Raw genomic sequence first — 17,941 nt, 5'->3', positions numbered from 1 at the left:
TTTTTCAGCTGGACATGTTTTAATTCTTTAATATCCTAAAGTTTGTGACCTACTTTATTTGGGGTTCCTACCTTCACCTTTACATTTTAACTTGTCAGCATGCTGAATAAATCACTGGCAGAAATAGAAAAATATGGAGATGATAAATCTCTAATTTGTGGCACTTGCCAACTATTAAATTCACATATAAATTTTGAAGATTTCTTCTTCAATGTCTAGAAAAAGATACTTCATTTTATTTTATTTTTTCTCAGCTTCTAAAACAGAAATTGGGATCAAGTCCAAAAAAAAAAAAAAAAAAAAAAAAAAACTTTTATGGCCAGTGAAAAATAAAGCATTATTAAAACAAACAAAAAAAAAAAAAAAGGAAGAATTTGAAAGACTTACTAAAGAGGGAAACTGCCAGATTGTAGCATTTCAATGAATCCCTGAGCAATGCCACAATACCCAGCTATTATTCAAGCAGGTGGCACACTATTATTCTTACAGAGTGATACCTTTGCTTATTATCCTTTTGACTACAAAGAAAACACAATAATTTGAATCTAATATTGTTTGTAAAAACTTCCATTAATAAATAAAATAAAGTGTTATTAGAACATTAAAAAAAAATCTGTGGCCTGTCCTAATTGATTATTTTTTCTATAATTGATGGACTGAGTTACACCATACCCAGGTACACCAAGACAGATAATGTTGATAATAAAGGAAAATGATTGATTTCTGGTTTCAACTGTGGCCATTTGGAAACAGTGCTTTGTCAAGTTTCTTAACTCCCACAGAGAGCAGCACTGCAGGACTCCAGTTAGAGCCACAGTAGACAATGGATATACATTTCTGAATTTTATGTAGTCCCCTGATAATTGAAGTAAAATAGTCAATGCAAGAAAATGAATCTCATGCATGGCCATTTCATGCAAATGGTAAAAGGAGTGTTTCTTCACTGGATGACTCTCAAATATGCACTGAAACTGTGGTCATCCCTAATGCTCTCTCTGTGTTCTGACTCTCTACTTCATTTCCTCATTAACTGCTTGCAGCCTGCTACGTTATGCCTCCAAGCTTTTGCTTCTGCTCTCCCTTATGTTCCAACATATTTCCCACTTTTATTCATTGGCCAAACCCTTTCAATCCAAAAACACTTAGCTTGGGGTAATCTCCAGAAAATCTTCCCTATGTCTTGAGATTAATTTAATGTCTTTATTCTGTGTTTTGTTAGCACTTTTTATGTGTTTTCTTGTTAACACTCAATGTATTATATCTGATTATCTGCATGTATGATTCTTTCCCCTTCCAGACTACAAGTTCTTTAAGAACAAGGCACCACTAAATAAACACAAGTTGTGGCATGTAGATTATAATTGGTGCTAAGAATATATCCTAATTTGAGCTAAAATTAAATGTATCTGTACATATTTGTTTGCAGTAGAACTTAACAGATAGTTAAACCAGGCAATCATTTCTAAACAACTCATATTCATGAAGTGAAAACAGCATGATAGATAAAACTACATTCGAATCTCAGTTCCAACCTGTATTTGTATGGAACTCCAAGCTAATCACTCACTCTCTCTGAGCTTTAGTTTCCACATTTTGTACAAATGAGAATACTACTAAGGCTTTGGCAACAATTCAGTGAAAAATGTACATAGAGCAGCTTGTAAAATGTACATACTCAATAAGCTTCCTTCACTTCCTTTTCCTCAAATGCTTTTAAATTAAAAAAAAAAATAAGAAAAACATTATAGGGCTGCATTTCTAGAGCTATTTTTGTTTTATATGGGTACATGTGAAAAAGTCATTTAACATGTATAGACCTACTCTTTGTCTTTGCTGTTGTCTTTATTTATAATGCCCTCCTTCTCCCAGTCCCTGTCTCTGCTTGTCAAATTTCTTCACTGCGCAACTTAAATTACTGATAGAGTTTGGATGTGTTGTCCCCACAAAACTCCTGTGGAAATCTGATCCCCAATGTGGTAGTATTGGGAGCTATTTGAGTCATGTGCTCGGATCCCTCATGAATGGATTAATGCTCGCCCTGGTTGGGGGGGAAGGGAGGGGGGTCATGAGTGAGTTCTTGCTTTATTGGCTGCTGGAACAGCTGGTTGTTTAAAAAGAGCCTGGCACCTCCCCTCCCTCTCTCTTGCTTCCTCTCACCATGTGATCTGCTTGTACCCCTGTGCTAGCCTGCTGTTTTTCACCTTGAGTAGAAGCAACCCAAGGCCTGTGCCAGATGCAGCGGTCCAAGAATAGTAAGTCAAATCAACCTCTGGTATTTAGACATTACCCAGGCTCAGGTATTCTATTATAGCCACACAAAAAACGACTAATACAATTATCTTCTCAATGAAGTTCATCAGAATTAATTTCAAGATCATCTGGGTTTCCACCGTTTCTCTTACATGATTTCATTACAATATATTAAACATTATTATACCAAAATTGTCAAACCAATTGTCAAATATTGTCAAATTGTCAAATATTATGAAACCAAAATCATTAAACCAAAATTACGCTAGTTTTGAGAATTTTTCAGGTCTAGGATAATTTTTCAACATAAAGAAAATAGTGAGACATATATTGAAAGAATCTGAGGACAAGCAAGGCTTTTCATTTGTACATTAGAAAGAGCAGCAGCATTTAAAAAAATAACACATTTTTAAAATAAAAAGTATAAATCATGTACATTTTAGATATATTCATTGGTTATGCTTTTGTGGTCAAAACCAAATTCCTTTTGGTAAAAAATTAAATGTTAGAAGATATAATAAATTACATAGAATTATATACACTTGACATTTGTTATATATAAAAATATTTAGTATTTTATTGCATAGTACTATAAAAAGTTATTTTAGAGAAAAGTAATGCAAAGAACTTCATTCGTTCTTTTTTAACACAAAAAAATTGGTTGATTACTGTCCATATTAATTTCAATTTTTATGACATAAAAGTGCCTACAGTAACCTCCACAGATTTTTTTGATTAGTAGTTCATAAATACAAGGAAATAAGACATTAGTTTAATTTACCTTAATAACCAAATCAAATTTCTGGTGAAAGTCTCTGTTTACTGGCTCCAGGAGACTAAGTTCTGCAGTCCTAGGATGCATGTGGAAAAATCGTGGGTAATCCTCAGGAGTCCCTGAAAGACATTGAGATTTCAGCACATAATTGAGAACAAGAAGAAATATGTGTATGTACTTTATCTGTTTCCCTTCATTAACTGAGGAACAAAATTATAATTTCATTAGTAAATTAAGTTTCAGAATTATGCAGTCTAGAGAAAACAGACACAAATGTGGTCTATAACTAAATAGCTTATGAGTAAGAGAATGAAAAATATTTGTTCAGATGATTTTCCAAACATTTTTTATTATGAAGCTCTTTAATTAATTTGAAACTTCATCACATGAAAAGGGATATTAAGTGGAGAGACAGCAAATTTGGGGTTATAAAATTGTATCTTAATGGTGCATACATCTTAATTATAGCCTACATGGTCTTTCAACATATCTTGTAATAAATAACAAGTAATAATTTGTACCAAATATCAAGATACTTGGAAATTAATATGAATATATTCTGTTCCATCTGGGCAAATATTTTTCTTAAGATAAGTACTGAGCTAATGATGCCAACCACAGAAGATTAAAATGCAGGTTTTGATGATACTCTTAATGTCTAGGGAGGGTACTTAAATTCAGGCATTTTAGTAAGTTGAAATACAGTGCTTCTTACAGAAATTCACTTTAATTGTATCATCTTTCCTTGTGTATTGCAACATTACTTTTCCCAGAGTGAAGAAAAAGTAGAAGTCAAATCATAGAACTGTATGGTACATGCATTTGGCAAAACATTGACCATACAGTAAAATAATATGGCTTCCAATTATTGAGGACTACTCTGTGCTAAGCGCTTTATATAAGTAATCACCAATAACCCCGTAAAATATTTTCATTTTACAGATGAGGACTTAGAAGCTTTCAGGGATTTATCCAAGTCAAAGAGACAATCTGAGACAGAGCCTGAATTCAAATTCACTCTGCGCTAAATAAAACATATCCAAAAATGGGCTTATTGCTACTACTCCCTTGCATCAACTCTGAGACAGGAAGCAAATTTCTCTTGGACATTATATGAGGGGGAAAAAATTACATCTTTAAAACATACTTGAAAATCCAGAAATAGTCAATATTATAGATGAACTTAGTACACAATAAAGGCATTATCTCTCCTAACAGAAGAGTCATAAAATGATAGAATTGTATTCATTCTTTATATACTATACTAGAGTAAACCCCAAATGAAGATATTTGTGGGTAATAAATAATAAAACAATGCAAACACTAGTTATAAATGAAAACATGAATACAGTTTACTCTAAAGTGAGAATGTTAAATCTTCCCTAACTATGGCTCAAAGTAAAGAAGGAATAAGGGGAAAAAAAGAGATAAATTTGATTACATTACAAAATTCCATGGTAAGACACAATAGAGTAAAACCACAAGAGACGAATTGGAAAAATAGTTGCAATTTACAGCAGAGACAAACAGTTCTTATCTCTATTATATGCAGATTTATAAATTAGATAAGAAAAAAATATCAATGCATTAAAAAAGTTTGAGGCTTGAGAATGAAGAAGCAGTTCTCAGAAAGAGAAAGGCAAATGACTCGGTCATATACAAAGATGCTCACATATATACATAAGGAGAAAACTACAAATTGAAAGTACACTAAGATTCCATTTCTCATTTGTTAGATTAGCAATAGTCCCAGTTAGACCCCATACTCTAGTGGTGAGCCAGAAAGAAAGGCACTTTTGGATATGTGTGGTATTAATAAAAGAGTGCTACAAAACCTATGAAAAAATTTCAGCATGATCTATAAAAAATCCCATCAGTGTTTACTTTATTACCCAGAAATCCCTCTTCTAGGACATTTTTGCATAATAATAATGAAAGATAAATAACCACTTAAATATACATCAGCTGTTGCCTGGAAGAATAAATGGTGATACATCCTCAAGTGGATGATAATTCAAATGTAAATAGGAATGATAAATATCTTTATCTATTACTATAGAGTTGTCTTCAAATATGTTAAGTGTAAGATGTAATTTGGAAAAATGGTCTATAGTAAACTAACTTTTCAGAAAAAAGAACACACACACATATTTAAAAAGGAATAATATGTATTTTTAAAACATCAAAGATAAACCATAATATTTAAAAAATGATTCCATGTGAGAGAAAGAGAGGATAAGCATTAAAGCCAAAGTTCATTATCCAGATCACTCTTTATTTGGGGGCCATATAAATGTTATCTATTACTATAAAACAAATTAAAATTTAAAGACATACCAAAAAATAAAAAGTAAAATCACTCTAAATGTGTATTCTATTGGTGGTATAAGCACAAGCAGAAAAAACAATTCCAGATAACTCTAAAAGATAACGACTTGACATCACATCCTTCCAGTAATATAGTGTGAGAACAATAGAAATTATACCCCCAAAATTAAATTGTTTATGGTAATCATATTACTGATGGTAGTGTTGGTGGTGTTATTCTAAGATGATGTGAGAGTATTTAACAATAACTTAAATGAGTAATTATGTGGTATTCTAATTCCATCATTCTCAGTATTGAAATCTAGATTCTTGGCTGGGGAAAATAAGGGGATACAAATATAAGATTAAAGAAGTTAAATAAAAACACCTACAGTGTGGATCTTGAATTGGCAGTGTAAGTTTAAACTCAAGTTGTAGCTTATCTTAAGGATCACAATACATACTCTGTAGCTCTGATCTTTGAAACAAAGAACTAAAATTATTGGCCAACTTAGAAGCAATGAACATCCCTAGTGCTCAGATTGTAGTTTTGAAATACTATTACCACTAAAAGTAATTAATGGTTCTGAAAGAGATAGATGATTCCAGGTCTGGAGGAAAAAATCAACAAGATAACGGTGAAACACATCGTCCCACCAGATAGCAAGACAGATATCCAAGACTACTGAGCTTATGTCAAAGTTTTCAAGAACCAACAAGAAAAGGTTTTCTCCAGCTGACGATGGGACACTTTGAGCATCAATAAGAATAATAGTTGTAATGATTTGAAACAGATCGATATGTTGAAATTTATAAATTTATAATAATGTTGAAAAAAAGAGCATCTCATTGGTCATCTTTGGAGAATGTTCAGAAAACATTTCAAAATAAAAAAAACAACAGTAAACAGTTTGCAATTTGGGGCAGTATATGCTTTTTGTATATTTGATATATAATTGGTATACAGTAAAGCAAACATATTTAAAACGTGTAATTTGGTATTGATCAAGATACCACAACTATGTTAAGATAATGAACCAATCCATCATTACCAATAGATTTCTCATGACTCTATAATCTCTCCTCTCCACATCCATACTTCACACCTGCATGTAACCACCAATCACTTTCTGTGAGTATGGAAAAATTTGTATTTTCCAGAAAATTATATTAATAGAATCATTTACACGGATGTACTCTTTTGCAGGGGGGTGGAGAGTGGAATCTGGCTTTTTTTCATTTAGCATACTAATTTTCAATTCATGTTGTTTTCTGTATCAATACTTCCTTTATTTTTTTTGCCTGAGTATTATTCCACTGTTTGAATATACCAAAATTTGTTTATGTATTCACATGTTGATGGGCCTTTGAGTAGTGTCAAGTTACAAATAAAGCTACTAAGAACATTCTAGTACACATCGCTAAATTGGTTTATGCTTTCATTTCTCTCGGTAAATACCTAAGAGTGAAATAACTAGGTCATGTGATTGGCATATGTCTTATTTTATTGACCTTTTTTTTGGGTGGGGGATACAGTTTCATGAATTTTTGGATACGTGTAGTTTTGTGTAACCACCACCATAATCAGGATATGGGATGGTTTTATAATCAAAGAACTCCTCTGTATTTTCCTCCCCAATGTCTAATCCCTAGAAACCACTGACTTGTTTACCATCAATATTTTCCTCTTTTTGAGAATGCCATTTAAATGGTATTACCCCTCATATAGACTTGGGGACTGGCTGCTTTCAACTCAGTATAAAGTATTAGAGATTGACCTGAGTGGGTGTCTATCAATAATATTTTCTTGTTATTGTTGACTAAAATTCAACTTTTGCCCATTTTAAGAAAATTTTTACATTCTTATTTGCAGTTTTTATATCTTCTATGATAAGCAATTCATTAAAACTTTTGCCCATTTTGTAATTGAGTCGTTAGCCTCATTCTTATCAAATTGTGTTTTCATATATTCCCAGTGCTAGTCCTTTGTTGGATATATGTTTTACAAATTATTCTCCTTTACGTTTTGTCTTTTCAATCTATTATCAGTGCCTTTTGGTCTTTTGAAAAGTAAATTTGCATATTGATGATGTTAAATTTTTAGTTTTTGTCTTTTATAAGTTTGCATTTTGCTCTACTTAAGAAATTGTTACCAATTCTGAGGTCACTCAAATTTTCATCGATGTTCTCTTTTAGATGCATTATAGTTTTAGCTCCTACATTTAGATATAAGAAGTATTTCGAGCTAATTTTTGTAGATAGTGTGAGATACGGATTGAGGTTTATTTGTTTGCCTATGGTTATCCAATGGATCCAGCATCCGTGGTTACAAAGATTAACTTTTTTCCCATGAATTGCCTTTGTGCTCCATATTAGTTCTTCAAGTAATTATAACAACAAAATTTTATTAGGAGCCATATTTATCCATAATTTATGAGCGTAGTACTTCTGACCTTCTATCAACAGCTGATTAGATAAGTGTGGACTTCTGACCTAAAATGTATAATTATCAGTTCTTCTTTCAATAATTTTCACTTAGAACAAAAGATCTAAAAGTGAATGTGAGACCTGAACCAGCACAATAGCAGGCCTTTAGAGGAAAAGATCCTTTAATACCACCTGTTGAAATTCCTGTTCCTGCTTTTTAAAATGCTATATTTTTCAATAGCTCCTTGAATTCTGGAAGAAACTAAAGTCCTTTCAATACATTTCCTTTACTGCCAAGGTGAACACAAGTTCACTTGGCTATTTTTAACCAACAGAGTTCCATCCAAGAGGGCATTTGTTTTTAGTGCTTGACACGTTGGAAAATGTGCATATAATATATTGCAGAGGAGCACTGATCTCAAACAAATACAGTGCCAAAAATGTTTTCCTTCTCCACTAAAAATGTAAATCTTCATGTATAATATTTAATTAGTAATCTGCTACACTCAGAAATATAAGAGAATCCTGTTTACTGGTTGCCATGGAAACTTACAGAAATGTATGGTTATTCCCCAAATTTTGACATTGTAGATATGTAGAAATTTGTGATCAACCTCAGTCAAATGTCACAAATTGAATACATCCATAATTTCCATAGAATGAAAACAATTATAATGTGTAACTTATTTTCAGATGATTTTCTATGAAAACCTTTTCAGGACCCCTGAATGCTGAATACCTTTTAGAAGGCAGGGTATTTAAGTATAAAAACATTGTCCAAAAACAGAAGTATATATCTAAATTAAAATCCCCTACAGATTCACTTAATTTACCCCATTTGGAAAATGTTTTGAAAATTTATTCCATCTACAAAAGCTTGGTTCATCTAAAAATGTTACCTCTTCCAAAACAACTCCAAAGTTCAGGGTTGTCTCTATCTAGTCCTTATCTTATTTAATCTTGGGGTAAATTGTATTAATATTCCATTCCTCTGATATTCAATTTAACTATCTTTTTTATATAACTAAAAATTTGTTGATAATTTCTACCATATATTCTTCTATGTCTTAAAAAGGCATTTTTTTGTATTAAATTATCCCTCGGTTCAAGTCTGCATGATATATATTACCTCTAATTTTTACTATTCTCTTTCATTAGTTTTAACTTTAGCAACATTTTTCTTACCAGATATTTCATTTTCGTGGTACATTCTTCCCTAATTCTATTTGCAAACAGTAAACTATCTTTGCTCCACTTCTACATGTTCTAGGTCCTCAGCTCTAAATCTCATTCCCCTTGCAAAACTTCTTTTTGAATTCTTTCTGAAAATAACAAACTTTATTTTCTCATCCAAATATTATTAATAATTCTGTAATTCCCTCCCAAAATTTCAAAGCTCCTTTTACTTGTTTTTTGAGACAACTAAAAACATAAAGGAGAAAAATAGAAAACATTTGACTTGAAAAAGGGTTAGTCTTCAAAATGGGGATTTTAGTGCTATACCATAACAATATAAAATGCATGAAATAATTTCTTTTTAACTCTTAGAAAAGAATCATTTTTATCATCATTGGTTTCCAACTCTAAAAATTATTCTGGAAAAGCAAAAATTCTTTTATGTAAAAATATTCTTAATTGGGCTATTTTTTTTTTTTTCACATATGTACACACTGCACTTCTCCCATAAAGTTCAATAGATGGCAGATGATGATGGTCAACAAACTTTATATGCTTATAAAAGTTTTACTCATATTTTAATAAATTGCCTGGAAATCAATCATTAATTGATTCACCAACATGAAATAACAAGTAAGTAGGAAACATAGGATTCAAATTCAAGTTTACTTGCTCAAATCTCACCTATTGTTTTTAGTGCACTACAGCATCCTTGGCTATAATTTATTTTTGGAATAAAATTCTAAGCTAATTATAGGATAGATTCCAGGAATTTTCTTAATTTTGAAGGCATTAATTTACTTATTATTGAAAATATTTTTGAACCTTTTAAACAGTTTATATGTTGAATTATAAAATATTTATATTTATTATCAACTATTAAATTTATAAATAATTTTGTAATTATAAAGTTATAATAAATAAATATAACATTTAAATTACAGAATAATTATAAAATATATCTATATTTTAAATCATTAAATTTTCCTCTTTTTAATCTTCCAACTGGTTACAATTTGTTCTGTTTTCCATTAGCTTTGAATTTCTAGGTTTATTGGTTTCAAAATATGTAGCAGAATTAGTTCTAGTTCTTGAAATTTATCAAAATTTTCTTTAGACCTAATATACAATCAATTTCTAAGTAAATATTTCACGGGCTTAAAAAAAAATTAGGAAACAAGGAGTATTTTTTTTTCTTTTTTTTCAATATAAAGACTCTTAGTCACTGAATCCTTATTGTTTAATTAATTTTCACCAATCTGATCTGTCAAGTTTAGAAGTGGTTTTGAAGTCTTCCACTATAACTGTTTAATCAGAATCTCCCTGTATTTCTGATACTGTTTTTTTTTTAATATGGATTTCAAACATCTTTTATTAGGAAAATGCATATTTAATCCTGTAACAGAGTTGAATTTTGACAAATGCTTTTTTCTACAAGTGATTATGGTTCCCCTTTCTGCACAATTTTTTTTTTTTATTAATGTGACATATTACATTGATTGATTTTTTCATAAGTAAAATTAAACTTCCATTTCTGGGATAAATCCCAGTTGTTCACAGTGTATAATCCTGATTATAAACTGCCAGATTTAATTTTCTAATATTTGAATAATGAATTTTGCTTCTATGTTCATAAGGGATATTAGTGTATAGCTTTCTATTCTTGTGATATGTTTGTCTAATTTTGGTACCAAGCTGATGCTAGCTTCATAAAATGAATTAAGAAGTATCCCCTTCTATTCTATTTTTCAGAAGAGTTTCATAAGAATGGCTGTCAAATCTTTTCTAAAAGATTAGATTACCAGTAAAGCCATCTTATCCTCGGTTCTTGTTTTTTGTGCGAAGTTTTTGATTACTTATCAATTTATTTTCTTATTATAGGTCTGCTCAATTTTCTATTTCTCCTAGAGTCACTTTCAGTTGTTTATGTCTTTCTAGAAACTAGATGTCCATTGCATCTAGTTGGCATAAATTGTACATAATATTCCCTCATAACATTTTTATTTCTATAAAGTCAATAGTGAGGTTATCTCTTTCATTTTAAAGTTAGTAAATTGCATCTTATCTCTTTTATTTCTGGTCAGTCTGGTTAAGGGTTTGTCAATTTTGTTAATCTTGGAGGCAACATCCAAGTTTATTTTGTCCTGGGGCCCAATAACCCCCAACATCTCCACAGCCCAAAGGCCACCTTATCACATCATGACTCTGGCACCCAAGCACACATGGCACCTTGTGAACCCAGGAACAGGTGGTCCAGTGCAATGCAGATGCTACTCCTAGGACAGAGGGACCTAAAGCTCTCACTTTGAAGAGTCAGAGAGCCAACCAATTAGGGCTTCTGCTATTGCTGGGAGTCCTGCTCTCTTCAAAGGAGCATCTGTGCACCACTCAGAGGTATGGAGTCCCATCTGTAGCTCTGACAAGCGCACCCAGGACCACTCTCCTCTGATGGGGTGCTGCAGAGTAACCCACAGAGTAACAAAGAGCAACCTTGGTGGCACAAGGGCGTGCCCCAACCACAGCAACTTTGCACAGGGTGGTCTACTGCAGCTGAAAAGCTGCAGAGCAGCCCAGGGTCTCTCTTGGCAGCATAGGGTCCCACTCATGACCTCAGCAACCTTGTCTACATTGTACAGGGCCAGCAACTCCACTGACCTTACCTAGAGTGGCCCACATTATCTATGAAGCTGAGGAATTCCCTAGCATCATTTTTGGGGTAGCAGGGTAACACTCATGACCTGAGTGCCTCACCCAGAGTGTCCCACTCCCTCTGACAAGCTGCAGAGCTCCCCAGAATCTCTCCTGGGGATACATGGGCCTGTGCATGACAGCAGTAGCCTTGCCCAGAGTGGCCCACTCCAGCTAAGTGGCTGAAGAACTCCACAGCATTTCTCTTTTGGGTACAGATTTCTACTCCTACACCAACAACCTTACACAGAGTGTCACCTACTCCATCTGAAGAATGACAGAGCTCCCCATCACCTCTATTGAGGGTGCAAGATCCCTCCCATGACTTTGGAAACCTAGCCCAGAGAAGCCTGCTCCATCTGGGACACTGTACAGCATCCCAGCCTCTCTCTTAGAAGCACAGAGTCCACTCTCAACCCTAATGACCTTGCCCAGTGTTGCCCACCTCAGCTGAGGAGCTGAAGAACACCTCAGTATCTCTCTTGGAAGTCCAGGATCCCAGTGGCTGCCCAAGTGACCTCACCTAGGGCCACTAACTCCAGCTAAAGACCTGCAGAGTACCCAGCTTATCTTTTGAGAAAACAGGGCCAAGTCTGAAGATCCGGTGAGCCAATCCAGAGTAGTCCACCTCAGCTGAGGATTTCTTGGGCACTTTGTCATATCCCTGAAAGCCCCAAGTCCTGCAAGTAAACTCAACAATCCCACCTAGGTCTGCCTATTTAAGCTAAGGAGCTTCAGAGCACCCCAGTGCCTCTATCAGGATCCTATCCAGAGCAACAGCAAGCCCTCCCATGTTTGCTCACTTCAGCTGAAGAGATGCAGAGCACCCCATTGCTCCTCCCAAGAACCCAAGACCTTTTCCACAACTCCAGTGACCCAGCCAAGTGTCATCAACTCTAGTAAGGAGCTGCTGAGTGCCCCAGCACTTAGGCCATGTAGCCATTCACAGACAATGTTGACACTGAGTACAGTCAAAGTAATTATATGAAGACTACCTTACTGTGCTCACCCAGAACCAAAACTAAAACACTCTACCTGACTGATGCCATAGAATAAATCTACAGGAAAAAGTTTAGCCCTTCAAAAGCTACTCCAGAGTATTAGAAGAAGTGACTGTTCTACCTCATGTCCAGACATTAATGTAGGGCTATGAGAAACATAAGGGAGGGGAAAAAAAAAAAAAAAACCCAAGAAATCATGACACACCCAAAGGAATACCATAATTCTCCAGTACCAGACCACAAGGAAAAGGTCATTGGTGAAATTCCTGAAAAGACATTCCAAATAATAATCTTTAAAAAACTCAGTAAGATGCAAGAAAATACAGACAGACAGCACAACAAAATGAGGAAAACAATTCATATTCTGATGGAGAAACTGAACAAAGAGATAGTTATAAAAAAGAACAAATCAGAAATCTTGGAAACAAAGAATTCAATAAATAAAATAAAATAAAATAAAATAAAACCAAAAGCATAAGCAGAAAGCTAGATCAAGCAGAAGAATGAATTTCTGAACTAGAAGATAGGGTTTTTGAAATAACCCAATCAGAAAAAACAAAAGAAAAAAAAGAACTTAAAAAAAATGAAGAAAGCCTACAAGATCTATGAAACTATTTTAAGCATACAAACATCCATATAATTACTTGCATTTTAGAAGGGGAAGAGAAGGGAGAAGGCATCAAAAACTTTCTTAATGGGCCGACCCTGTGGCGCACTCGGGAGAGGGCGGCGCTGGGAGCGCAGCAACGCTCCCACCGCGGGTTCGGATCCTATATAGGAATGGCCGGTGCAATGCCGGTACACTCACTGGCTGAGTGCCGGTCACGAAAACGACAAAAAAAAAAAAAAAAAAAAAAAAAAAAAAACTTTCTTAATGAAATAATAACTGAAAACTTCCAAAGTATTGGGAGAGATATGGAATTTCAAATTCAAGGGGCTCAAAGATCACCAAACAGTTTTAACCCCCAAAAGTTCTCTCTACGATATATTGTAGTCAATTTGTCAAAAGTCAAGTACAAAGAGAGAATTCTAAAAACAGCAAAAGAAAAGTGTCAAGTCAACTATAAGGGAAGCCCCACAAGACTAATAGCAGATTTCTCCGCAGAAATCTTATAGGCCTGGAGAGAGTGGGATGGCACATTGAAAGGGCTAAAAGAATAAAATGGTCAGTCAAAAACACTATACTCAGCAAAGCTAGCCTTCAGAAACCAAGGAAAAATAGTATCTTTCTCAAACAAACAAAAACTGAGAATTCATCACCACTAGACAGACCCTACAAGAAATCCTTAAGGGATTCCTACATCTGGAAGCAAAAGTATGATAATTCCATCATCAGAACACATGAAAGAATAAAATTCATTGGTAGAGCTGATACACAATTGAGAAAGAGAAAGAAATTATATCTTATCACTATAAAAAATCACCAAATAGCTGGGACAAACAATAAAAAGAAGAAAGGAACAAAAGTGTATAAAACAACCACAAAAAAATTAACAAAATATTAGAAGTGAGGCGAAACCTTTCAATAACAAACCTCAGTGTAAATTGAATAAATTCCCCATTTAAAAGATATACACTAGATGGATGGATTAAAAAACAAGACCCAACTATGTGCTGCCTACAAGAAATTCACTTCACCTTAAAGACATGCACAGACTAATAGTGAAGGTATGAATAAAAGATATTTCACACAAATAAAAATTAAAACGAGCAGGAGTAGCTATACTTACATCAGTTAAAATAGACTTTAAACCAAAAAATATAACAAGAGATAAAGAAGGACATTATATAGTGATAAAGGGATTAACTCAGGAAAAGGATGCAAAAATTTTGAATGTTTACGCACCCAACATTGGATCACCCAGATATATAAAGCAAATATTAGCTCTAGTGAAAGGCACAGACTCCCAATACGATAATAAATAGGGACTTCAGCAGCCCACTTTTAGCATTATACAGGTCATCAAGACAAAAAATCAAGAAAGAAACACTGAATTTAAATTGCACTGCAGACCAAATATACTTGACAGACACTTACAGAATACTTCATCCAACAACTTAAGATTACACATTCTTCTCAACATCACATGTATTATTCTTCAGAACAGACCATATTAGGGCACAAGTCAAAGTCTCATCAAATTAAAAAAAAAAAGATCAGAGTCATATCAAGCATATTTTCAGACCACAATGTTATAATACTAGCAAATAAAACTTTGGAAACTGTACAAATACATTGAAATTAAGCAACATGCTCCTGAATGACCAATGGGTCAAAGAAGAAAATAAACAGGAAATTAAAAAAAAAAATCTCGAAATATATGAAAACATAAGCACAACATAACAAAACCTATGGGATACTGCAAAGCAGTAATAAGAAGGCATTTCATTGCAAAAAGGTCTTATATCAAAAAAGTAGAAAAAAATTTCAAATAAAAAACCTAGCATGGTTGCTCAAGAAACTAAAGAACAATCCAGTTCCAAAAATAGTAGATGGAAAAACAAATACAAAACAAAACAAAAAAACAATAAAGGCAGAACAGAACTAAATAAAATGAGGCAACAAATAAATAAATAAGATTGAAGAAATAAAGTGTTGATATTTTGAAAAAATAAACAAATTTTGAAAATCACATGCTAGGCTAAGATAAAAAGAGAAAAGACCCAAACAACAAAGTTCAGAAATGGAGAAGGAGATATTACAACAGATACCACAGAAATACAAAAATCCTTAGAGACTAGTATGAACTATATGTCAACAAACTGGAAAATCTGGAGGAAATGGCTATATTTCTGAACACATGCAACCTACCAAGAATGAACCAAGAAGAAATAGAAAATCTGAACAGACCAATAATGAGTAATGAGATTGAATCAGTAATCACAGCCTCACAACAAAGAAAATCTCAGGAGAGGACAGCTTCATGGCTGAATTATGCCAAAACTTTAAAGAAGAATTGATACCATTTTTTTCCAACATATTCAAAAATATTGATAAAGGATATTCTCCCAAACTCATCCTGTGAGACTAGCATCATCCAGATATCAAAATCAGACAAAGAAACAACAAAAACAGAAAACTATGGGCAATCTTCCTGATGAACATAAATGTAAAAATTCTTAACAAAATACCAGCAAACAGAATCCAGCAGCACATCAAAAGATTATATACCATGATCAAGTGGGATTTATCCCAAGGATGCACAGATGGTTCAATATATGCAAAGCAATAAATGTGATACAACACATCAAAAAAATGAAGGACAAAAACCATATGAACATCTCAGTATATGGAGAAAAATCATTTGAAAATATTCAATATCCCTTTATCATAAAAATTCTCCACAAATTAGGTATAGAAGGAAAGTATCTCAACACAATAAACACCATTTATGACAAACACATGGCTAACGTTTTAATGTTAAAAGATTGAAAACTTTTCATCTAAGAACAGAAGCATGGTAAAGATGTCCACCCTCACCACTCCTATTTAACACAGTACTATAAGTTCTAGCCAAAGCAATTAGGTGAGAGAAAGAAATAAAGGGCATCCAAGCCAGAGAAGAGAAAGTCAAATTGTCTCTGTTTGCAGATGGCATGATTTTCTATTAGCTAAATCTAAAGACTCCATCAAAAAAAGTCTTAAAACTTATGAATAAATTCAGTAAAGTTGCAGGATACAAAATAAACATACAAAACCCAGAAATGATTCTATAAGCCAAAAACAAATTAGGAGAAAAAGAAGTGAAAAGAGTAATCACCTTTACAATAGCTACCAAAAAGTTAAAATACCTAGGAATAAATTTAACTAAGGAGGTGAAAGATCCTTACAATGAAAACTACCAATCACTGATGAAAGAAATTAAAGAGTACACACAAAAAATGGAAGGACATTCCATGTTCATGATTTGGAGGAATTAATATTACCAAAATGATCATATTACCCAAAGCAATCAATACAATCCCTATTAATATACCAATGACTTTTCCACAGAAATAGAAAAAAAAAAAATCCTAACATTCATATGGAACCATAAAAGACCTGAATAGCCAATGCAATTGTGATCAAAATGCACAAAGCTGGAGATGTGACACTACTTGGCTTCAAAATATACAACAAAGCTATAGTAATCAAAACATCATCATACTGGCATAGAAACAAACACATGGACCAATGGAATAGAATAGAGAACCCAGAAATAAATCCACATATTTAAAGCCAACTAATTTTTGACAAAGGTACAAAGAATATACACTTAGGAAAGCACAGAATCTTCAATAAATGGTTCTGGGGAAAGTGGATATCCACATGCAGAAGAAAGAAACTAAATCCTTGTCTCTCACCATGTTTCAAAATAAACTCAAAACGATTTAAAACTTATATATAAGACCTAAAAATATAAAACTAGTAGAAGAAAACATACTGGAAACACTCCAAGACATTAATCTGGGCAAAGATTTTATAGAAAAGACTTCTAAAGCACAGGTAGCAAAAGCAATAATATACAAATGGGATTACATCGAACTAAAAAGCTTATGCACAGCAAAAGAAATAATCAACAGAATGAAGAAGATATCAGCAGAATGAGAGAAAATATTCGGAAACTATTCATCTGAAAGGGGGTTAAGATCCAGAATATACAAGGAACTAAAACAGCTCAACACCAAAAAGTAAATACTCAAGTTTAAAAATGGGCAAAGGAGCTGAATAGATGTTTCTCAAAGGAGGACATACAAATGGCCAACAGGTATATGAAAAATGCTCACATCACTAATCATCGGGGAAATGCAAATGAAAACCACTTTGAAATATCATCTCACCCATTTATATTGGCTAGTATCAAAAAGAGAATAATAAATGCTGGTGAGGATGCAGAGAAAGGGAAACCCTTCTGCACTATTTTGGGGATGGTAAATTAGTACAGCCATTATGGAGAGCAATATGGAGATTCCTTAAACAATTATAGTTTGAACTACCATATGATCCAGCATTCCCACTGGTAGGTATGTGCCCAAAGAAATAGAAATCATCATGTTGAAGGGATACCTGCACTCCCATATTTATCACAGGTCAATTTACAACAGACAGGCTATGAAACCAATTTAAACATCCATTGATGGATGACTGGATAAAAAGATGCAGTATATATACACAATTGAATGCTAGTCAGCTATAAAAAAGAATGAAATTCTGCCATTTGCAACAACATGGATGAGCCTGGGGAAAATGATGCTAAGTGAAACAACCCAGATCCAGAAAGGGAGATACAACATGACCTCACTCACAAGTGGGAGCTGAATTCATAAAGAGAGAGAG

General features: G+C 33.4%; 1 protein-coding gene across 10 annotated transcripts in view; it reads right to left on the bottom strand.

Annotated features, from left to right (window-relative positions):
• The window catches only part of PCDH15 (protocadherin related 15), an 801,855-nt gene that overhangs the window by 371,892 nt on the left and 412,022 nt on the right, over window positions 1–17,941 (bottom strand). For all 10 annotated transcript variants that reach the window (XM_063103018.1, XM_063103019.1, XM_063103017.1 and 7 more), the window contains one exon: window positions 3,032–3,144. In XM_063103018.1, the coding sequence (XP_062959088.1) occupies window positions 3,032–3,144 (113 nt within the window). The remainder of the gene's footprint in view (window positions 1–3,031; window positions 3,145–17,941) is intronic.

This window comes from Cynocephalus volans, chromosome 7, assembly GCF_027409185.1.
Source record: "Cynocephalus volans isolate mCynVol1 chromosome 7, mCynVol1.pri, whole genome shotgun sequence".
Classification (NCBI taxonomy): domain Eukaryota; kingdom Metazoa; phylum Chordata; class Mammalia; order Dermoptera; family Cynocephalidae; genus Cynocephalus; species Cynocephalus volans.
This window is presented reverse-complemented; position numbering and strand designations above follow the sequence as displayed.